The sequence below is a fragment of the Bos indicus x Bos taurus genome, chromosome 2 (genome assembly GCF_003369695.1).
Source record: "Bos indicus x Bos taurus breed Angus x Brahman F1 hybrid chromosome 2, Bos_hybrid_MaternalHap_v2.0, whole genome shotgun sequence".
In the NCBI taxonomy this organism is placed as follows: Eukaryota; Metazoa; Chordata; class Mammalia; order Artiodactyla; family Bovidae; genus Bos; species Bos indicus x Bos taurus.
In genome coordinates this window covers 94,828,250-94,852,648 of record NC_040077.1, presented here as the reverse complement: position 1 = coordinate 94,852,648, position 24,399 = coordinate 94,828,250, and the positions used below count along the sequence as shown (strand labels likewise).

General features: G+C 38.1%; 3 protein-coding genes across 3 annotated transcripts in view; 1 reads left to right on the top strand and 2 right to left on the bottom strand.

The window, feature by feature from the left end:
• The window catches only part of DYTN (dystrotelin), a 69,824-nt gene extending 67,208 nt beyond the window's left edge, over positions 1 to 2,616 (top strand). The window contains exon 12 of the mRNA XM_027554044.1: positions 2,513 to 2,616. Coding sequence (XP_027409845.1) covers positions 2,513 to 2,616 — 104 coding nt within the window. The remainder of the gene's footprint in view (positions 1 to 2,512) is intronic.
• A 2,752-nt stretch (positions 2,617 to 5,368) lies between these two features.
• FAM237A (family with sequence similarity 237 member A) lies at positions 5,369 to 10,386 on the bottom strand. The gene is made up of 2 exons (XM_027565458.1): positions 9,890 to 10,386; positions 5,369 to 5,769 (listed from the first exon to the last, which is right to left on the bottom strand). Exons 1-2 carry the CDS (start codon positions 10,299 to 10,301, stop codon positions 5,630 to 5,632), a joined length of 552 nt encoding a protein of 183 aa, XP_027421259.1. The 5' UTR covers positions 10,302 to 10,386; the 3' UTR covers positions 5,369 to 5,629.
• A 9,334-nt stretch (positions 10,387 to 19,720) lies between these two features.
• The window catches only part of ADAM23 (ADAM metallopeptidase domain 23), a 214,841-nt gene continuing 210,162 nt past the window's right edge, over positions 19,721 to 24,399 (bottom strand). Inside the window, exon 25 of the mRNA XM_027565436.1 lies at positions 19,721 to 19,758. Coding sequence (XP_027421237.1) covers positions 19,736 to 19,758 — 23 coding nt within the window. The 3' untranslated portion in view covers positions 19,721 to 19,735. The remainder of the gene's footprint in view (positions 19,759 to 24,399) is intronic.

The window sequence follows — 24,399 nt, the reverse complement described above, 5'->3', positions numbered from 1 at the left end:
CCACCTCTCCTTAATATCTTCTGCTTCTGTTAGGTCCTCACTGTTTCTGTCCTTTATCGTGCTCATCCTTTCACAAAATATTCCCTTGGTATCTCCAATTTTCTTGAAGCAGTCTCTAGTCTTTCTCATAACACTTTTTTCCTCTACTTCTTTGTACTGTTCATTTAATAAGGCCTTTTATCTCTGCTTGTTATTCCCTGGAACTCTGCATTCAGTTGGGTATATCTTTTCCTTTCTCCCTTGCTTTTTGGTTCTCTTCTTTCCTTAGCTATGTGTAAAGCCTCCTTAGACAACCACTTTGCCTTCTTGCATTTCTTTTTCTTTTGGATGGTTTTGGTCACTGCCTCCTGTACAATGTTATGAACTTCTGTCCATAATTCCTCACGCACTCTGTGTACCAGATCTAATCCCATGAATCTATTTGTCACTTCCACTGTATAAACATAAAGGATTTGGTTTAGGTCATACTCAACTGGCCTAATGATTTTCCGTACTTTCTTCACTTTAAGCCTGAATTTTGCAATAAGGAGCTGGTGATCTGAGCCACAGTCAGCTCTAAGTGTATATCTTTGGCTATTTTAACATTTCAAGGGACTGGAACTTAAAAAAAAAAATAACAACTAAATTTTTTTTAATGTATGAAATGGAGTGTCATTTCTCTATTTTTTATTACTGTATTTAAAGTTTTTATAACTATGGGCTGAGAAACAGAATATTCTAAAACAAGTTTGCCTCTGGACAAGATTTTATTTGGGCAATAGAATATTATTTATTCAAGGTTCTTGTAGTTCTGGAAGAGTATTAGAGAATAAACAGTAAAAAAAAAATAAGGCATGAACCCTCTCCTCTTATGTTCAACAGGAAACAGCACAGATGGAGCCAAAATAAATCATGTAACTGAAGTGTATAACTAACAAAATAAGCCTTTCTAAGTTTTTGTTTCCTGCAATCTTATTTTTATTAATTACACAAACAATATTATACAACATGTTCATCATAAAATTAAAATGACCAAGTGCACATGCTTTTTAAAAATGAATTCACCATCATGATCTGGCACCTGTTTCTCAGAAGTAAAAACTGTTGGCAGTTTAGTGAATTTTTCTTCAGACTTTTTTTCTTTGCATTTATGTGTCTCTACTTTCTTAACATAAATTAGATTGAACTTGTTTTTGCTCTTTTCACTTGCCAATGTACCTTAGACATTGAGCAATGTCATTTATAAAGTGCTACATAATATCCCAGGGTATAAATATACAGTAATTTACTTATTGGTGTGTAATTAAGTTGCTCCCAATTTTTTATTATCATAAGAATGTTTTGGTGAGTATCCTTATAGCATATATATTTGTACTCATATGTAAATATGTTTGTATGATCAATTCCTAGAAGTGGAACTTTTAGCCTAAAAATTATGCATATACATTTTTTTGGTTGATAACTGCCAAACTGAAGATCTTTCTACAGCACGATTCCTATTACAATAGATCATAGGGGACCACTCAAACCATTAATCAGTAACTATAGAGCAGAGGTCTCAAAGCATCATCCCTAGGCCAGCATCAGTATCACCCAGGAGCCTATTAGGAACACAATTTATTGGGTCCCATCCCTGATATACTATAGCAGTCTGAGTTCTCCAGAACTGATGTCTCCTTTTGAGTCCAAAAGCAGAAGAAAATTGATGTCTCTGCTGGAAAACAATCAGACAGAAGGAATTCTCTTACTCAGACCTTTTCTATTCAAGCCTTCAATTGATTGGATGAAGTCCATCCACCTAATCAGGGAGGGCACTCTGCTCTGCTCAGTCTACTTATTCAAATGTTAACCTCATCCAGAAACACCTGCACAGACACACCCAGAAAAATGTTTTACTGAATATCCAAGCACCACAGTCTATTCAAATTGACACATAAAATTAACCTTCGTATATACTGAATCTGAACTCTGAGCCTGCGACCTAGCAATCTGTTTTAATATTCTCCAGGTGATTTTAGGTTTTCTTTGGTGGCTCAGATGGTAAAGAATCTGCCTGCAGTGCAGGAGACCCAGCTTCAATCCCTGGGTCAGAAAGATCCCCTGGAGAAGGAAATGGCAACCAACTCCAGTATTCTTGTTTGGAGAATTCCACGGATAGGGAGACTGGCAGGCTACAGTCCATGTGATCATAAAGAGTCAGAAATGACTGAGCCACTAACACAACAAACAAAGGTGATTTCAACATACACCAGAGTGTGAAAATCGCTGCTCAAGAGTGGGATTTCTGGCTACCCAGAATTTTGCTTGAACCTATGGGAAAATTCTCTTCAAGAACCACAACTTGTCTCAATTGGTAACTGATCATGGTAAATGATACCCATCTCATTTTCAGGCTAGCTTAGAGAAAGGGCATTGCCACCAGGAACTGAAGAGAGATGAATTTTAGTTCTTCTCTGTGCTAGAACTTTATTAAGATCAGTTTAAGGACCTACAGGTGCTTTCTCTGCAGGACTTTCCTGTTTGTTGATTTCAGACCTGCAATCTTCAGTAAACCTGGACCTATATTGTGGAGCTGAGAGAGTGTGCAGGGCTTTCTCTGCCCTTGTTGATCAGATTACCTTGACCAACCTGAAGTGAAAAGGAACCCAGATTCCAAGGCCCCTTAAGGTGATGACAAAACGTGTTTTCAAAATCTGTACTGACTACACTAAACATTCTACCTCTTTCTTGATAGTCTGGTATGAAGCACGATGAAAATTTTCTTTTTTTAATCTCTCTACTCTTGTGTCTTAGTTCTTCAGAGTAAAGCCTTGGGAGTGAGGAGGGGTAGAGGGAAATGGAAAGAAGAGGCAATTCAAATCTAGTTGTGCTGTACTTCCAATAGAGGCCCTTTCTTTGAATACATTGGTAGTCGTATTCAAGCATGTGGTCTACAGGAATTTGTGCAACTATCTTCTTTAATATCTAAATTTTGAATTGATGACCTAATTTTCTGTCCAGATGCTTCTGCTGGAGAACAGGCGTGGCAAAGAACAAACACACACACACACACGAGTGCATGCAGAACTGGTCAGATCTGAATAAACTCTGTGGATTCTACCAATGTCAATTCTCTGGTTGTTATTGTACTATAGTTATGCAAGATATTACTATGGAGGGAACCTGGATGAAGGGTAAATAGGATGTCTCTATATTATCTCTTACTATGTGTATGTCTCAGCAATTATCTCAAAATAAATTTATTTTAAAACATAAATGTTTCTCACTAAAATCCCACATTCAATGAATTTGATCAAAGTACTTGTGTGCTTCCCTCCTCTGTATGTATGATTAGGGTATTTAACTGAATAAAGTTCAAAGTAGTAGCTAACATTTTTTAACTGTGAGAGTGTTTAACTTCTAAACACCATGTATGTACTAGCTCATTTAAACCTCACAACAAACCTAGTAGTAAATAGGTATCTCATTTTATAAGAAAACTAAGGCACGAAAATGGTCAGTAACTTGTCCAAAGTCGTTTGGTCACTACTTGATGAAGTTGAGGTTTGAACCCAGCTCTTGAGCCTGTACTCTAAACCAATGCTTTCAACTTTCAACAAAAATTGCTTTGGTTCCATTATTTCACCTATTGTCTGGATGTGCAGTTCATATTACATTTAGAGAGACTGTGTGCTCTTTTTCATATGATCCATAACTTCTAGTAAAGTTTCCAAAGTGAAATAATGTCCAACCTGGTAGGATTAGGACTATGTTACTTCTGTTCAATCTCATCCTAATCTTTTTGAATTTGCTTTTCAGCCTAACATGAGGTTGTTTTTTTTTTTTTTTTAATTTTGGTTTTGTTATTCAGCATATTCACTGTTTCTTACTTCCTCCCATCTGTTCCTTACAAGTTTGATAAGGATGTCCCAGAGCACCAGTCAGCAAACTATAGCCCAAGGGTCAAATCTGCCCACTGCCAGTTTTGTGCTGGCTGTGAATGAAGAGAGGTTATTACATTTAAAAAATAATAATAATTGGAAAAAGTCAAATGAAGAATAATGTTTTCTAACACTTGAAAATGACTTGGAGTCAAATTTCAGTGTCCACAAGCAGTTTTATTGGAACACTGCCATGTTCATGTATTTACATGTTGTCTACCAATGCTTGCATTCTACGAAGACAGGATTGACAGCACCAGAGACTAGATGGCTCACAAAGCATCGGAAAAACTTGGCAGCCCCGCTGGTGTAGTACCGAGGTGCAGGAGGAGTAAGGGGCAAGCCTTGCAAGAATGGCATCTCTTCAACCATGTATAACAGATAGTGAGTTTATGTGATACTTTTTAAGAAATTAATGTAAGACATTAGTGAAAGTAGCACAGAAGTAAAAGCATGACCCTCTAGAAAAGGTAGTCAAAGAATGGCCGCTCTTAATGTGCTCATTCTTCTAATCAAGTTAAAGCTGAGGCTGGTTCCCCTTCTCACTTCCTTCCCCAGACTTGTTTCCGCCATTTTCACGATTTGGTGAATCTTCAGATGCAGCTATGTCTTCTAATATTAACCCTTCGGATAAGATTTATCATTTAAGGAGGGCCTAAACCTTCAGTGAAAACACTTACTGAGACTTCTTTGGATCTAGAAAAGCAAGTGAATTGCTAACATAGCTGAAATTCAAACTGGTTTTCAACCATCAGTTATAATAGTCAGAAATGATTGGCGAGATGAGCATAATTAGAGATAAAAATAGCATTGTGTCTGGAACTCAAATAAATTTGCTAATTGGACTTCTTTGCGATGAACCTTATTCAGGTCTTGTCATCTTGAGGAAAAATATTTTTATGGGTTCTTTTCTTATAATGCTGTTTTTATTTTTAGTTTGTTTTTCAAAGCAAAGTGTTATCAATTACAGTCTTAATATTTAATACAATAGAAAATATACTAATTGGAGAAAAAATTTATACTTACCGCCTTTTTGTTAGAGTTTGGATTATCATTAATGGTAACACTGAATATTGAAATAAAAAGACTTCAATAAGATTACTTGGGGTCCAGAGCTTTTATTAATTTTGTTTGTTAGTAGAATGCTTTATTTACCAGTTGCTTCATTTTGTTTTTTGCGTCACTCAGTTCAAAATATTAAAAAATATTCTTTCAAACAAAATTCAGGTAATTAGTAAGTATAATCTCATATGCCTGTGCATAAACAATTCAGTGATTGATGTCTTTGAAGCCATGCAGTGTATTCAAATTAAATGTCTAGCACTCTAGTTCATTAACAATGTCAAGCACCCCAAAACAATGACCAAAATGAATACAAAGAATCTGTGTAGCCCCATCCAATCCCCTCTAGTATTCTTGCCTGGAGAATCCCATGGATAGAGGAGTCTGGGGGCTACAGTCCATTGGGTCGCAAAGAGTCAGACAAAACTGAAGCAACTTAGCATGCACAGGTGCTCTCTTTCTGGCAGTGGGATGATTTGACAGCAGTGTCACCATTTGAAGGAACGTGCTAGCAGCCTAAAAGAATGAAGCTAAGTACTCTGAGAGAATGTGGCTTAATATTTATCTTTTTACACTCCCACCATTTCAAGTAAATGAAGGATCAATAGTCAAGAAAATATATATATATTTGTTTAAATGCCAAGATGTGCATAGCTCTGAGGTTAGATTTATTTTCTCTTTATTTCCAGGCCACTGGTCGCTTTTCCAATGAACTTCGATCTGCTCCTATGCACATGCAGGCTTATCAAGTCTTCAATCAACTCTTTCTTCTTTAGGGAAGGGGTTCTTGGTTGCTGAGAATAGGCACCTGAAATTGGAGAAAAGGAACTAATCATTAGATCACCAAAATATTTTCAGGCTGATTAAACATCAATGACTTGGTTTTACAAAGAAAGTTTTCTGCCACTCTACTATTTCTGCCACTCTGCAATTAAAATTCTGTATAAATTTATTGCAGAGGTATATATGTAAATTCTTTTTTATGCAAAATTTTGTGTCCTATAAAGTTTAATTATATAATATGAATTAAGTGATTATAAGAAATGCATTTCCTATTGGATTAATATGTATTAAAATACACTTTTCTGACTAGAAAAGTTAAAAATTGTTATATAATATAAAAATTTAAAAAAACTTTAAACCATCCATAGTATAATCTTCCAAAGAGAAGCATAATTTTATGCATACATACTTTATGCCATAATTTAATTTTCCATTACCCAACTATGGGACATTTAGGTTATTTCCAATTTTCTATTACTATAAATAATATTACAGTGAAGAACCTTGTACTGCAAAGTTGACTACAGCTCCAAATGTTTCTTTAGAAAGATTTCTAGATAAGTAATTTCTGAATATGCTACTTAAAAAATTTCTTATAGTGAGTAAAGTATAAAATCAAGCATTTGTAAATCTAATTTGTATTTCTAAAGCATTGTTTTGTCTTCTGCTTAGTGTTTAAAAAATAAGCACTATAAACATTTTTCAGCTAGTTAGACACCAACTGCAAACATCATCAAATTATAAATCTAAATGTTAATTTTCATGTCAAAGAGGAAAGCAAAGACACAATTTTTCTAGACCATCCAAACTACCAAGCTCAGGAAGGCAAGTTTTTCTGTTCCTCTCAGGGGCAGAGCAAGATTTGTTGAAGCAAGGAATCATCATTTTTGATACAAACAAGGATATGCTTAAAAATCCTTTCATTTGTATTGAAGCCTTTACTAACCCATGAGTTAACCTCAACTCTGTTATTTTCTACTCGATAGACATTAACAGCTTACACTTTTCCTAAATCAGTTCATCATTTTCTCTCTCATTCTCTCTGCCTATCTGCCTACACAGAATCCATCATAATTTAGTACTTAAGCCTGGGTATAATCTCTTCAGTCTTCTGAATATTTCAACATTCAGTTATTAGCTCGTATTTTTCTAGACAAATTAATGATGCTGTTTTGAGTCTTTTCTCAAACAATGATATCTTCAGTTCTCAGAATTTTGGCAATTCTCATTTCTGGATCACCTCTGTTCCTGCTTATCATCGTTATAAAGCACCACAGTGTCTAGCTCATCACTAGGCTCAGGAAGTTATCCTTGGAGTAAAAACCTCTTTCAGATTCTTTCTATAGGTAAATCCATGCTTTTTATACATTTATTTTTTATCAGATCACAGAACATCAGAACATAGAACCTAAAGAGACATTATGGGTCTTCTAAATTTTTCCATATCCCTCTTTTTCAGATGAAGAAACTAAGAGTTAAAAAAGTCAATTAGTTTGCCCAAGTTTATGTAGCTATTTGATATCTCCTGTTTTTTTTTTTATTTCCTGACTCAATATTAACAAATATATTAACATACAAAGTTATATAGGAGTTCTGTGTTTTTAATAAGGCATGATTCATTGCAACACTATTCAAGTGTGTTTAAACTATTTAACTTGAAGCCATCAAAATAGCAAGAACCTTTTTGTGTATTATGGAGACACTTATTTTAGTTCTTCTCTTCTGCTCTGATGATGTAATTTTCCTGAGAACTATGGGGACAAACACCTCTTCACGCTCACCCCATCCCAACCTGATCGAATATTAATTCCCTGGGGACAAAAGAAAAAAATTAGTGGAGAATCTGTGCAGGTACATGCAGAGTCTAGTTGAGCCACTAGAGATTTAATCAAGCCTCTTGAGATAAAATCTCGATGTTCCCACAACTATTTAGCTTTAAAACATGGTGTCTCCTTGACCCAAGACCCTCTTTGACTGTGACTATACGGTATAAATGGAAAGTCTTACTTCCTGATATGCAACAATTGTTTATGTCAAACATTAAAAAAACTTCAATAAAGTAAGATGTTTAGTCCTACTGCTTGCAAAGTTTTCAGACCAGCTGGGTCAATAGCATCTCTGTAGCAAGATGAAGGAAGTGACTTCCAATGCTGAAGACAAATCCACTAGATTTTTTTAAAGATAGAAATGTTGAAGTGTGCTCAGAAAATTACATGTAGTCTCAGACTATTTTGATAGCCTACCGCAAACAAGCAAACTGAAACCATTTTTTGAGATTCTATGTATATCTACATAATTATAATACAGAATTATAGTACATGATATATTACTGAAGGTGAAGGTGAAGTCGCTCAGTCGTGTCCGACTCTTTGCAACCCCGTGGACTGTAGCCTACCAGGCTTCTCCGTCCATGGGATTCTCCAGGCAAGAATACTGGAGTGGGTTACCATTTCCTTCTCCAGGGGATCTTCCCAACCCAGGGATCAAACCCGGGTCTCCCGCATTGGAGGCAGACGCTTTAACCTCTGAGCCACCAGGAATATATTATAACTAATATATTAGTTATAATATAATCATATGTGATATATTTATAGATTATTTTCGTGTTAAGTTGAACACAAACATTATTATTTTCATTTATTCTATAGATAAAGTAATTCAAAGTGAGTGTAAAATACAAAACCAAGAAATACTGGTAGTAATTTGAGTACAACCGCTATATAGGATAAGAGTGGTGGGATAAAAAGTCTACAGTACACATGAAGAAAATATACAGTGCTTACTGATGTCAATATCTGGGCAGCCTCTGTTCAAAATATTTTAAAAATATTGGCAACCAGCATTTATAGACACTCATTTTGTACTTCTGCTTTAGTAACTAATCTGGTGAAAGAATATTTCCTCTAGGAAATGAAATTGGTTTAAGTGACAATAACACTTGCCAAAACAATAAATTTATGTATAAATAATACCAGTGGATTATCTGGTTTTATGGGTCAGTTAACCATATCTTTTGTTATTGATATTAAAACAAATAAATATTTAAAGTTCTACAATATCTTGAGAAAAGATTTATCTAGAACTATCACTGTTAATTGCTATTTTAATAGATTTTTCCATTTTACAATTTTATAACAATTCTCACAACAAAATGTACAAATAAAAAAATTATTTTATTCTTCAGTTTTCCACTACTTCATAAACAGTTACTACCACTCGAACAGCCTTTGTTGCAAGCTTTAGAAGCTCGTTGGTTGAAAACAACACAGAAAAAGGAACAAAAACAGTATGAATAAGGCTAAGTTCTCTCTCAGCTTACTCACAGTGCTTCATTCACCCTCATTCTAATTCTATAAAGGAAATTTTTTTCTAGTGCCCCCAGAGAAGACTAATATATGTAAGACTGAAGACATATATTCAAATATTACATATTATAATATTTTTAAATATTACAACATGTAATATTTGAATATATATTTATTCAATGAAAAATCTAAATTTGTAGGAAGTCCCAGATTTCTAAAAATTAATTACTCAGCTTGCTGGAAGTTAATTACTTATTTGAGATTTGTTCAGAAAACAAGGAAGAGTGAATTTGTATGCCAGCTGATTTTTCTACCATTTATATCATCAACTAAGTAAATCTCAAGGAGTCCTTCCATTTATATGAAAACATTTGGGTTATTTTTTCTATTTAAAAGGGGTAAGAGCTTGTGTGCTGTAGGTGTTCCTCAGGCTTATATTCAAATCTTCCCGATTCCATAACAAGTAAACACAGGTTATGACTAGCAATGCTCAGCCTAACTGAAAAAAAAAAAAAAAAGTAGATTTGGGGGCATCCCTTTATACCTTGATATTGTGTTTTAGGAATCATGTCTTTTCTTACTTGTCTATCTGATTCTTCTTTGCTGCTATTTACCAGAAGTATGAAGATGAGGACAACATGTTGATTTTAAAAAAGCTACTGCAAATTACAAAAGGAAGTGTTATGTATCTTCCTATCACTTGTGTGTTCTTTGGGTTCACCCCCAAGAAGACTATGTGTGGCAATGGATTCCCCTAAAGCTGTTTCCCTGTTCCTCACAATTCAGCACATTCATACTTGGTGGACCCTTTCAAGAGACATGGGGCCTGGGGTTGACCACCTTTTTTTCTCCCTGTTTGCTGTGGATGCACTGCTGAGATCTTTACTTCCTCTCCAGTCAATTGTCTTCTTCCTAAGCCGTGGTTTCTGGAGAGAACACAGTCCACATAGATGTCCCAGAAGAGTTGGGCCAGATGCCAAAACAATGCCCCATGCTGCAAGTTTTCAGATGACTTCAGGTAGATCATAAAATCCCAGAAACCTGAAACAGTGTTGGAGATTCGAGGCTTCCACATTTCCAGGAGGAGCACTGAAGAAGATTCCCAGCACTGAGGATCAGCTTGGTTAAGAGCCAGCAGATCTGTCTGGCTATGACAGAAGAAAGGAGACACACAGCACATTCCCACAATGAGCAGGGAGCAGGTGAGACTCAAGGGGTGGTAGATCCTTCTTCTGTTTCCAGGATCGGCCATGACCCTGAAACTGCACAAGATGGAAATATTTCATATGAGTCCCTACTTGTGCTCTGCTCAATACAGAAAATAATTATGTCCTTTAAGAACCTTGGTGCCAGCAATGGAAACATACCAGTATCTCTAGGAAAAGGCTTATCTTACCTCCCACAAGTCCCACTTTATCTAAAATGATGCATTGTCAAGCCAGGTAGCCTAAAACAATGATATTTAGATTAAGAAAGATTTATTCCTAACAAATGCTCCTTTGTAAGATAAATAAAGCTGTTTTTCCCTAGTACTGAGAAATATAGTTTAAAGGAGTATTAAGTGAAATTTTTCAGTCTTGCTACATGGCTTTATTATTCTATAATACCATAATTTAGCCTGCTGCTGCTGCTGCTAAGTCGCCTCAGTCGTGTCTGACTCTGTGAGACCCCATAGATGGCAGCCCACCAGGCTCCCCCGTCCCTGGGATTCTCCAGGCAAGAACACTGGAATGGGTTGCCATTTCTTTCTCCAATGCAGGAAAGTGAAAAGTGAAAGTGAAGCGACCCCATGGACTGTAGCCTACCAGGCTCCTCCATCCATGGGATTTTCCAGGCAAGAACACTGGAGTGGGATAATTTAGCCTAGCTATCCTAAATCAAGACTCCCACACAATTAAGAATTTGAACATATTTTACCCTTGAATGCTTTCCTATTCTGGTTCCTTTCATTATTAAAAAAGGCATATGAATTGTAAGATGTTATAAATAAAAATAAACACAAGACAGTGGGTTAAAAGTACGGGATATATACTTATCTATATACTTATAATACTTATATGTATTCAACCAATTAGAAGAGAATTAATAAACAAATATTGTAAAATTAATATTACAGACATCTAAAATGTTCTGTAATTTTTACATAATTTTCAAAAAATGGTATTTTCTCATTTTTCTCTTCTTGATATAAATCTCAAGTATTTTAACAAAAATTATTTATCTCTTGTTCAACTTTTCTGGCTTTCAAAGCCTGTTACAACAAAACCAAGACATCCTTACACACTTTGAAATTACTTTTAACTTCAGACAAGTCCAATGAGAAATAATGTACTTAACATAATAATTTGCCCCTGAAAATGGCTTATCTGAATCTTCACAGACTATATCACACTTAAACAGCCCTAAAGAAAAAGCAGGAGATTATATACAGCTCACTTTCACTTTTACCTTATATTTCCAAATCTTTTAGATGTTAGTATCATGAAGGGAAGCCAGGCACAGCTCATGGGAATTGTTTTGAGGATATGCCTATATTAGAATGCTTAATGATAACACCATAAGATGAATCTTTCTCTTCTGTACAATAGCAAAACATGTTGTTCTGTCACTAAGTCGTATCCGACTTTTTATGATCCCATCGACTGTAGCCTGCCATGCTCCTCTGACCATGGAATTTCCCAGGGGCAAGAATACTGGAGTGGGTTATTATTTCTTTCTCCAGGGGATCTCCTTTAAATCAATATTTCAGAAACTGTCTTTGAATAGACACATTCCTGAAGAGGCATATTGAGATACAAGGCTATTCATTTCCTCTGTATTTTAGATTATTTACACAGGATATTTACATGAACAAAATCAAACTCTTCTGAGCTAAAATATTAAAGTCGAGGAGATGCAAAGTTAGTTTTTCCTTAGTCAAAACCGTGTCAATGCTAAGTTTATCAGACCAAGGGCGGGACACTGTCCAGGGTGCTGAAGTTGGCGAGTCCGGGATTCGCTGTCCGCTAGCGCCACAGCGCTCACCTCGGCTTCTTCGTGTTCCCTTCCCTTTCAAGCCTTCCCCGAGCCTCGAAGTTCCCCAACCCTGGGGTCCTGAGTGTGTTTTGCTACAAGCCTCGCGGGGTGCTCCCCACGTCTCGATCCTGAACCTGGTTCTACCGTCTCTCCCTCCTCAGGGCGGAGCTGCCTGGGACACTCGCTGTCTTTTTTGCCCCATGAGACTCCTTAATCCGCGGCTTTACTCCCAGGTGGCAGAAGGGCGCCCCTCCTCACTTACCTTTGCAGCCCTCTCTGGATTCCTCGGAGTGCGTGGAGAGGAAATGCTCAGACTGCTCCCCGAGCAAGCGACGGTCCCCAGCTTCGGCGTCCTGGTGGCTACGGTGTCTCTTCTTAAGCAGTGGGAGTGCTCGGCGCCTCTTCGTCAAAACGCCCCGGGAAAAGGCCGGCACCTCTCGCCCCCAATTCCATCTCCCACACCCTCTTCTTCTCTCCCTCCCCTTAAGATTTCGCTTCAGGAAACCAGCAGGCTTAGCGGCACACACTTCATTGACTCTGACCCACACCCACCCTGCACCAGCTCAATCGAGCGTTGGTGCGATTGGCTTCCCGGTCCTACTTTGGGAGGCGAAACTCGGTCGCCTTGGGAGGCGAAACGAGCCCGTCTATGAGCGAGTGGGGCTCCCCAGATCTCTACTCTCCAGACGTGCCTTGTTTGAGATTAAAGTGATGGCAGGGAAGACCCAAGACCCCTAGGAGGGAGAATGCTCTTCGGCGCCCTCCCAGGCATCAGTAAGGGCTCAGAGGAGATGAAGGTGCCTCAAGGAGATGGCCTGAGTGTGAATATCTCCTGCCTGCCTGTGGTCCTGGGCTGCGAAAAGAAACGCACTTTTGGGGCAAGAATGTGGGTGTGGACAAGTTGCCGCTGGAAGCTCCCTTTGACTGGGGACAGGAGACCTGTTGTCTCCAGACCCTGTCTTGGATCACCCCAGGAGCCCAGGATTGCAGCTGGTATTGCTTGCATCAACACTCTGCTTCAGATCTCACAGAGAGGGTCTTGCTTCCCAAGAAGAGGAAATGTCTGGGATTCTCTTTGATTTTCAACTCAAAACTAGTTAATATCTTAGTCAGACCTGTCACCTTTAAGGGACTCTGCTGAGCTTTAGAAGAGTGAAGACTGAAGTTGCTCAGTCGTGTCTGACACTGCGACCCCGTGGACTGTAGCCCACCAGGCTCCTCTGTCCATGGGATTCTCCAGGCAAGAATACTGGAGTGGGTTGCCATTTCCTTCTCCAGGGGATCTTCCCAACCCAGGGATTGAACCCAGGTCTCCTGCATTGCAAGCAGATGCTTTAACCTCTGAGCCACCAGGGAAGTCCTAAAGCTGAGCTTTAGGGCCCACCCTAAATGAAATATATCCAGACCAGGAGCCCAAGGCAAAGGTCTTACCTTTGTCAGTATTTCCAGGTTTTGTCCCTTCATCCCAAAACTCTCTAGGCAGCCTGAAAACCACTTGCAGCCTCCACTAACTGAAAGTTTTTGTGCCAGCTCAAAACCAGTATCCATGGTTACCTTCCAGAGGGGCATAGGCTTGAACCCAGGCTTATAGCAAAATTTACCAAAGACAAGAGGAATGTTCCCTCTACCCAAGTGATAGGAATAAAGAGCTCTCAAGAGGATTCCTGAGGGGTTCTGGACTTTTTCTCCTCCTCTGAAATTAATTTCGCAATCTGTGAACCAGGCATACTAATGTCTGTTTCTATTTATCTTCCGAGGAAGTTGGAAGAGATTATGGGTGAAGGCTTCAATTTGCTTCCTGAACTTCAAGGAGCTCTCAGCCTCTTGGAGAACATAGAGAAGCATAGTGTGTGAGCACAAGGGACAGCGACTGGCATGGGAGAACCCTGAGAAACGAAAGGGGAAAGGAAGGGGCAGAGATGGCATCTTTGAGGGATTGACTGGTGAGCTTCTTGGAGAGGAGTTATACAGGTGTCCTGGGGCCACTGGGGTGGGAAATGGTCTCCTCCAGGCAGAGAAGTTAGCATGAGCAAAGGCATGGAGGGAGTGCTCAAAGAAATTCTGTGCTTCTGGGGAGCAGAGTCAAGGGAAGGAGTGTAGAAAGAGAAAGGAGAACGGAGATAAGGATGTGGAAGGTTAATTCTGGTTTTAGACATCTTGAAAGACACATTACCCTTGAAAATGTTGGTATGTAATAAACAGGCAGTGCTTCCTTTATTTTCAAGTGCCTGTGGCAGGTACTATTCTAGATGCTGTGTACACAGAAGGAACAAAACAAAATCCTTATACTCATAGAACTGACACTGTGGTGGTGGTGGGAGAGGAAAATTTACATCTTAATTTTAAACTTAAATATATAATGATCTGTGTTTCTAGTTTCTATGTTAAGTGATGAGCTTATAGCTATGCATCAAAAACTGACAACTGGCTAATTAAATAAACAAATATACCATGAGTCAATAATAAGAGTTTAGTATTTTAAAACCCAAGGAAAAAGTATATGTGTAATACGTCAGTGATGGTAAGAAAAAACAAAGAGTCACCAAGAAAATGTGAAATGGGACTAGGAAAGGATGATGGGGAAGAGTTATTTTATATAGAATACTGAAGAGTCCTTCCTGATAAGAGATAGTTACATAAAGATTTATTAACATGAAAGAGTCATGCATATACATGTGACAGAATGTTCCAGGAGGAACATAAGGGAAGCATAATGGCCTTGGAACATATGTGGTGTCATAAAAGTGTTTTCTGGGTACAGTAGTAGGAGATAAGGTCAGAAAGGTGGCCAGGAATCCACTCTGGTTGCTCAATAGAGAAGAGACGAGAGGAGAGCAACGGCAGAAGCAGAGAGTCTGAGTTGGAGTTACTGAAATAATCCAGATGAGATGTGATAGCAGCTTAGATAAGGGTGCATGTGTGCATGCTAAGTTGCTTCAGTTGTGGTAAACTCTTTAAGACCCTATGGACTGGTGCCCTCCAGGCTCCTCTGTCCATGGAATTCTCTAGGCGAGAATACTGGAGTGGGTTGCCATGCCCTCCTCCAGGGTACATTAGGATGGTAGCAGTGCAATTGGTGAAAATGATCAGACTCTGAATATATTTTGATGATAGAAAGGATAAGATTTATTGATAGATTGGATGTAGTGTACAAGAAAAAAATTCAAGATGATTTCACATTTTGGGCACTAAGCAAATGGAAGATTGGAACCATAAGTTAAGACAGAAAAAATGGTTTGAGGAATAGGTTTGGGGAAGAGAATTCAAGAATTTTCTTTTCTACAGGGATATATTTACAGCACAGGAAATACAGCCAATATTTTATACTTACTTTAAATGGACTATAATCTGAAAATTTTGAATCACCATATTGTACATCTAAAATTAATATAATATTGTAAATTAGCCATACTTCAATTAAAAAAGTAATTTGCTTTTCAGCATGTTAAGTTTGAGATGAGTGATATCCAAATGGATAGGCTGAACAGGCAAGGAAGAAGAGGGGACTAAAGATGTATACTTATCTAGCACTAAGGGGAAAAAAATGTCTGGATTTGGGATTTTGTCAACCTATGGGCAATAATTAAAAACCTCATAAGCTTAATTGTACTAAAGTGGGTACAATAGTAGCCTAAGGATAGGACTTGGAAAATGCCAATATTTAAGTGATTAAGAAAAAGAGTTAAGAGAAACAGGGGAATGTGGTACCTTGGAAACCAATGAGATTAAGACTTTCATGAAGAGTGAAGGAACAAACCACAGCACACAGAATCAGAAAAAGGGGTCAATCAAATGAAGACAAAGCATTTTCCATTGGAAAATAGATCACAAAATTGCTCATTGAGAAACATTCTGACTGAGGCTGGGGGCAGAAATGGTGAGCTGAGGCAGAAAAAATAAAGCAAGGAAATGCAGACAGCCCCTGGGAAGCACTTTCTATGAAGTTTAGAATAGAAGAGGAAGAAGAATTGGAACAGGAGGTTAGTGTTGGGTCTTAGTCATGTTTACAGGCTGAGGGAGAGAAGCCCACAGAAAAGGAGGAGTTGAAATTCAAAGGTGAACAACTAACAATCTCAGAAGATACAGAAACAATAGGATAAGGGAATAAGAAGGAGCCAGCATTTTACAGAAAAGATAGCTTGCTCTCTGAACAAGGAGAAAGAAAGGCTCCCTCTGGTTATGGATACATTTGTGTATAGTATTTGGATGGGGGAACAGGAGTTGAGAGAGATCATGGTGAGTGGTCTCAATTTTCTTAATGAAGTAAGGTCCATAATCATTACAAAAAAATTAACAGGAGGACATATTAAGTACGGAAATTAAGAAGAGGGAAAAGGCTTTGGAATAATCTTTGAAAAGAAGAGAGAGAGGAGATAAGGGAAAGAGAGAGAGAGACTAAAGACAGTACTAAATGCCCAAAGTTTGAGACCATGAATTTGTAACAGACTGTTTTATACACTTGTGTGGTTTTTATGAGGCAGAATAGCACACAGATGAAGATCCAAACTGCCTGCCTTTGCTCTGTATTTCCCACATGTGTCGTATTTTATTGATTCTTAGATACAAATTTTCACATTTAACAAAACATCATTGAAATCAAGTTGTATCTATCAAGTGATGGCACCTTACAATCAGAATTGCAACATTTTTCCTCTACTTTATTAAAATAATGAGACGTCTATAATTGAGAGTGTCTTTGATTTGATATAATAACTTTGTACAAATTAACCTTTGTGAGACAGGTTTTTTGCCTGTAAAATGGGCAAAAATACTCCTGTGGCTAGTGAGGATAAAATGAGTTCATACATAAGAAGCACTTAGAATGGTGCCACAGGTAACTAGTGCTCAGTAAATGCTAGTTATGATTTTCCTCCTTCAGCTCATCTGACTGAACACAGGAGAAAAGAACTGTCATGGTTATCTTGGTAGTGTTAGTGCTTTCTTGGGTAAATGCTGATGAAGGAGAGGGAGGTGAAGGAATCAAGGGTATACATAGATTAGAAAAAGAGAAGAGAAAAGGGGTAGAGAGATAAAAGACTCATTGGAAATGAAAACTGAAGCCTTGTTGAAGGCAAAAAAAAAAAAAAAACAAGTGTGAGCGGAGTAAAAGAGAGGGTACTGAAAGGTGCTAGTCAGGAAGAGGGATGTTAAGGCTTCAGATTTTAGAGCAGAGTAGCTCTGTATTCTGAGCACAACCTCTGAAATGAGTCGCTGAGGTGGAGTGAAGGTAAATATCCCTGTAGTTGGGCCCCACCTATACTATGAAAGTGAAGTGAAAGTTGCTCAGTCATGTCCAGCTCTTTGCAACTCCAAGGACTGTAGCCTGCCAGGCTTCTCTGTCCATGGAATTCTCCAGGCCAGAATACTGGAGTGGATAGTGTTCCCTTCTCCAGGGGATCTTCCCAACCCAGGGATCAAACTCAGGTCTTCCACATCACAGGCAGATTCTTTACCATCTGAGCCACCAGGGAAGCCCAGGAATACTGGAGTGGGTAGCCTATCCCTTCTCCAGGGGATCTTCCTGACCCAGGAATTAAACCAGGGTCTCCTGCATTACAGGCAGATTCTTTACCAACTGAGCTACCAGCCTGTACTATAATAATAATAAATATTATAAGATAATGAATTGAAATGGTTACTCCAGCTTTATAGCAGCTGAGGGTGGGTGACATTGCATCACAACAAGAAAGGCTAGGACAACTCTTGCTAATGGGAGCTAAGACTTTAAAAATAAATATTTCTAAAAGCCTAGTTATTGTCTGCTTGTATACTTTTTCATTTTCAATATAATTACTTGGAACTGGAAGTTTTGACCTTCAGTAAAACTTTTTATAGTGCCAGAATGGAAAATAATTCTTTGATGAAACATTTCTCTTAAATACAGTTTACCAACTTACACTTGAAATTTAAGTAGTCACCTTATGAATATTTTTATTTAGAAGATCCTAATAACTATATACTCTGTTGTATACATACATTTAAAACTTCCTTGGTTAGGGCAATTTAGAGAGATTCTTTGGAAAGAAATATGTATTTTCAACCTAAAACTTACTAACAATTCCAAGAGGAAAGTGTCACACTAATTCTTATACTTCAATTATAAGAAAGCCACCATCAAATCATTTGAATGAAATATTTAATACTCTGTTAAACATATATGGATGCTTAGCTTGATATTTTATCCCTGTGGTTTCATTTCCACAGACTAGATGCTCTCTAAAGATGATACACACTTGATCAGCAACTCCATTTTATAGAACATTATTTTCATTGTGCATGGTCTCAAATTTTACTCTCTTTTCCTCCAGTTTGCTGTTAAGGGATTTTCCTTGAGTCAGTTGGTTGGTAACAATTAGAACATGGTTCTGTTTCCAAAGCTTAGCTTTATTGACTGTCATTTACCTATCCTAAACAGCATGCTTACGCAAACACATACACTGACCGTCACTCTCTATTCTCTTCACAGTGGTTTATACTTATTCCCTTATTGGCTCCCTCAAAACAAGCGTATGGCAGATACAACTTACAAAGAGAATAATTTTCACAAGTTATATCTGGAATCAATCCATTACATCACCATTCTGACTCATTAAAAAATATTCGGGGAACCAATGGGTCATTTAAAATTCAGATCAGATCAGTTCAGATCAGTCACTCAGTTGTGTCCGACTCTTTGTGACCCCATGAATCGCAGCACGCCAGGCCTCCCTGTCCCTCACCAACTCCTGAAGTTCACTCAGACTCACGTCCATCAAGTCAGTGATGCCATCCAGCCATCTCATCCTCTGTCGTCCCCTTCTCCTCCTGCCCCCAATCCCTCCCAGCATCAGAGTCTTTTCCAATGAGTCAACTCTTCGCATGAGGTGGCCAAAGTACTGGAGTTTCAGCTTTAGCATCATTCCTTCCAAAGAAATCCCAGGGCTGATCTCCTTCAGAATGGACTGGTTGGATCTCCTTGCAGGCCAAGGGACTCTCAAGAGTCTTCTCCAACACCACAGTTCAAAAGCATCAATTCTTTGGTGCTCAGCCTTCTTCACAGTCCAACTCTCACATCCATACATGACCACAGGAAAAACCATAGCCTTGACTAGACAGACCTTTGTTGGCAAAGTAATGTCTCTGTTTTTGAATATGCTATCTAGGTTGGTCATAACTTTCCTTTCAAGGAGTAAGCGTCTTTTAATTTCATGGCTTCAGTCATGATGCTAAATAACTGGTTTGACTGGCATTTGTTATCCACAGAGTTGTTTCAGTTTTGTGCAGCTGCAGCCCAGGGCGAGAGAATGACTAGTAGAAAAAGTAAATTGCAATTAGCTGAATATGCCCCATGGGCAGATTTTCTGATTTTTGCCACTTGAAGCAGTTCTCAAAGACATTAAAAAGGACTTCCAACTAATTTTAATGAAATTTGAGAGCAGTTATATAGATAGCTTGCATCTTCAACAGTGCATTAATTTGCAAATGATGGGGCCAGCCTTTAAGAATAGGATGTTTTTTTAACATTTAGGGTCAGATAGTAAAAATAATTACTTTCTCTCACTTTTTTATGCTTTTCCATCATTTGAAGGTGGCAATAAACAAGAACAATTTCCTGGAATGCCCACTGGGGTAAGTGGATGAGTCAATTTTTAAGTGTCATCAAATTCCTAAGGTCAAGTTGAAGTAAAGTAGTCAGATGATATTGGACGTTGATTCTAAAATGTGCAGAAAAGGAAAGTTACTCAGGGATACAAGAATGGCTCATTCATATTTGTTCCTATTTATACGAGTGAAAATACTGTGGTTATGATAACAGGTTTAGTTGTAATTTCTTTCTAGGGTACTTCCCAATATGCATTCATCTTTCCCCCATTTTTTTCCAGGAGGTTGCAAGGCCCATATGGATTCTTGTGGCTTTGTCAAATGTTGAGTTTATGTCTTTGTAATAACCCCAGCACTTTAAAATGACCACTGTAAGTACTAGCTTTACAGAATTGTCCTGTCTCTTGGGCTACTCATTTCCAAAGGAGACTACACTACAAGTGACTTGTTTTCAATTTGCTTTACATACCAAGGCAATAAGAAAAAGGTCTAAGCTTTTAGCAATAGTAAGTTCTTCCCCTAAGACTCCAATTATGATGGAGTGTCAAAAACAACATAAAATCTTTACTTCAGCACAATAGGGGGACCAAAGGGATTCATATTTCAGAAAGCCAGAGGTCTACTGACAATTAAGGACTTCTGCCAAGAAGAAAATATCCATAAAACGACAAATAAGGACATAGACCTATATGTTGAAGGCATAAAACATCTGACGGTATGAGCAGGGCTCCTGGGATAAGGAACTTTCCTTTGACTTATGCATATCTAAGGCATTTAACTCTACTTTGTTCTAAATCCCTATACAGTTATGTTCATTCTTCCATTATGTTAGTCTCTCAATCATGTCCAGCTCTTTGAGACCCCATGGACTGTAGCCCGCCAGGTCCCTCTGTCCATGGAATTCTCTAGGCAAGAGTACTGGAGTGTGTAGCCATTCCCTTCTCCAGGGGATCTTCCTGACCCAGGGATTGAACCTGGCTCTCCTGCATTGCAGGCAGATTCTTATTCTATTTGTTACACATGCTTATCTGTCCCTCCTCATTATCCCCCTCCCACCCTAACCAGCAGAGCGCTCCTTCAGACTGGGAATCGTGTCTGACCATTCCTAACTTTAGGGTCCAACACACATATGATAACTTCTTAATTAATGTTGGTTGAATTTACTTATGAGAATAGTAGTCTCATTTTGAACCAAAGACTGGAATAGTGAGTATCATTAGTCAACTTTGCATTGATAAAATTTCTTTCTCGTATCTAGAAAAAGAAATCAAAATGTCCGTCAGTCAATTTAGGGGTTTTTTTTTCCTTTATTCAGTGCCTAGTTTTCTTTTTTTTTTCAAATCATATTTTTGCTGAATGGAAGTATTGTTTTGATGTGATTATGGACACATCTTCTGAAATGGGGTTCTTGATAAAAAAGACTGTAATCTAAAAGTAGATGCTAAGTATAAACGTACATATCATTTTCCCTGAAAGGGGGGCAGGGCATTTTTCTCATCCAATGACAAGATTTTCATGTTCAGTCACTGGAAAAAGAGAAACATCCTAAATGTAGTTTGAGATCATTTTTGTAACATGGTATATTAACTAGGAATCCATTAAACTACCAGTAAAAGAAAATCTGACCATGTAGCTTATTGGAACAGGGTTTATTTTTCTTACTTATACATCTGGAGACATGTGGTTGCTGATGGTAGTTCAGTGGCTCAAGGACATCAGACTCACATTTCTGTGGTTCATTTAACCTTTCTTCGGACTCATAGATTAGTTGTCACAGCTCCAGACATCACATCTACATTCAAGGCAGAAAGTAGGTGGAAGGGTTGTTTCAGCCCAGTCACCTCTGTTAATTTTTAATCAAAAAAGTGAAAGCACTTCTATAACTTTCATCAGTGGAATAAAACTTAATTCATTGACTACAACAAGGTCACATGGTCATTTATAGATACAAGCAAAGCCTGGGGAAAACAGCTCCAGTATAAGACATTAAAGTGCTTTTTCTAGAGAGCTAGGAATGGTTTGGGGGGAAACAATCAGCAAACTTAACCTCATAGAGCAATATAAGCTGATGGAAAACTGTGCGTTGAATAAACTTGATTTTGATGCTAAATTGAGATAAATTCATTGCTGTTTACTTTTTTATTTTTTTTTTAAGTCTTAACTTCTTAACCAAATAATAGAAGTTTTAATATTATTCACCAAACACTGCATATTTGAGAAACAGAAATGCTGATAAGAATGCAATGATGGTTGCTAAACTACTTGGTGATAGATCTGAAAGCCCCTTGTTTCTAGGACTTTGAGCAATTTATTTCATCTCTCCTGTATATTAATGTTCCCAGCAAATTAAATGGGTCCAATTGGATAACAGAGAAGGCAATGGCACCCCACTCCAGTACTCTTGCCTGAGTAAGAAAATCCCATGGATGGAGGAGCCTGGAAGGCTGCAGTCCAGGGGGTCGCTGAGGGTCAGACACGACTGAGTGACTTCACTTTCACTTTTCACTTTCATGCATTGGAGAAGGAAATGGCAACCCACTCCAGTGTTCTTGCCTGGAGAATCCCAGGGATGGGGGAGCCTGGTGGGCTGCCGTCTACGGGGTCGCACAGAGTTGGACACGACTGAAATGACTTAGCAGTAATTGGATAAACTCAAAATTGTTTTCTGCTTTAGTAATTTATTATCTTATGATTTGCAGTAATAATTTATTAATTGAATAAATGTCTAGAAATCTGGGAGTTTAGCAAATAACTGAAATTAAGAATTAGAAGTGGTACAGTCACTGTAGAAAAGAGTTAAACATTGATACATCCAATGAGTAAGCAATTATACCCTTCAATTTAAACACCAGAGAAATTCTTATACTTTACAGTGATAAATATCTGTAAGAATGTTTACAGAGACACTAATATAGAAAATACCCAGAAACAACTCAAATGCCAAAAAATAGGGAATAAATGAATAAGATGTAGTATGTTTACCCAATAGACTATTTTGCAGCAGTTAAAAGGGAGTATAGCTAGTTGGAACACCATGGTTTTATGGTTTTATAAATATTATTGAGAAGAAAAATATAAGTCTGCAAAGATTATATTCAAAATTTCAGGCCCTTTTTGCAAAGTTAAAATAGCTAAAACAACACATTTGGGCTTCTTAAGTGACACAGTGGTAAAGAACACTCCTGCCAATGCAGGAGATGCAAGAGACTTGGGTTCTATCCCTGAGTTGGGAAGATCCCCCCTGGAGTAGGTAATGGCAACCCACTCCAGTATTCTTGCTTGGAAAATTCCATGGACAGAAGAGCCTGGTGGGCTACAGTTCAAGGGGTCACAAAAAGTTGGACATGACTAAGCACATACACACAGCAACACATTTATTAGGAAAACGTAAAAATATATAACTATGTATGTTTCAAATGGGAATGAAATGATTATGATGAGTCAAGTAATAATTACATCAGGAAGGAGGAGTCCAAAAAATGGATGAGAAGGAAAAGTTTCACATAAATGTTAGCTACCATCAATGTTCTTATTATCACACTGAGTAGTAGGTTCATAAATATTTTACAGAATTTTAAATAAAGAAATAGGTGGGAAATAAATATATACTTGCATACAAAAAACTGATGGACTAATGATAGGAAAGGGTGGGACAAATTGAGAGAGTAGCGCTGATGTATATACAAGACTATATATAAAATAGATACCCAGTGGGAAGCTGCTGCAGAGCACAGGAAGCTCAGCTTGGTGCTCTGTGATGATCTAGAGGGGTGGGATGGAGGCTGTAGGGGTAGGAGGGACACTCAAAAAAGAAGGGACATATACATACTTATGGCTGGTTCAAGTTGCTGTATGGCAGAAACCAAAACAACATTGTAAAGCAATTATCCTCCAATAAAAGAATATTATTTATTTCAGAAACTCAGATTAACCTAAAGAAAAGGAATATGTCAGAGAAGAAATAAATGATGACAAAACACATAAGCAAAAAAAAAAAAAAACCTTAAGCTAATGTTCTTCATTTTTCATATAAAACAAATGATGCAAAAATTCACTCACTAAAGGTAGTATAATTTTTTGGTTATTTAGAATGTCTCCTATTAGATCACCTAGTTATTTATTTGGTGCTGATAAACTAGGAGCAACCAAATTCAACTAGGAAATCACAAATATACCATGCCCTACCCTGAACTCTTTTTGGACCAGCAGTCTCATCCTTGTGCTCCTTCTCTGGAGTGAGGTGAGGACAGTGAGACATGGGAGTCCATCCACACCATCTTCCTGAGCAGGAAGGAGATTATTGAAATGACCTACTGCTGCTGCTGCTGCTAAGTTGCTTCAGTCGTGTCAGACTCTGTGCGACCCCATAGACGGCAGCCCACCAGGTCCCACCGTCCCTGGGATTCTCCAGGCAAGAACACTGGAGTGGGTTGCCATTTCCTTCTCCAATGCATGAAAGTGAAAAGTGAAAGTGAAGTCGCTCAGTCGTATCTGACTCTTAGCGACCCCATGGACTGCAGCCCACCAGGCTCCTCCATCCATGGGATTTTCCAGGCAAGAGTACTGGAGTGGGTTGCCATTGGCATGGGGATATATATCAATGAACAAAATAAGCAAAGTCTTTGCTCTTTGGAACTTACATTCTACTGGGAAAGACTGACAATACTTAAGTAAACAAATAAACAAGATAATTTAAAAGAGCAAAAGTGAAATGAAGGAAATAAAATCATGTATTATAATACAGACTGAAGGGG

Coding starts and splice junctions, on each gene's coding strand:
- FAM237A (XM_027565458.1), bottom strand. CDS start 10,301: ATGGCCGATCCTGGAAACAGAAGAAGGATCTACCACCCCTTGAGTCTC. Junction 5,770..9,889: donor GCAAACAGGGAGAAAAAAAG/GTGGTCAACCCC, acceptor CTCCAATTTCAG/GTGCCTATTCTCAGCAACCA.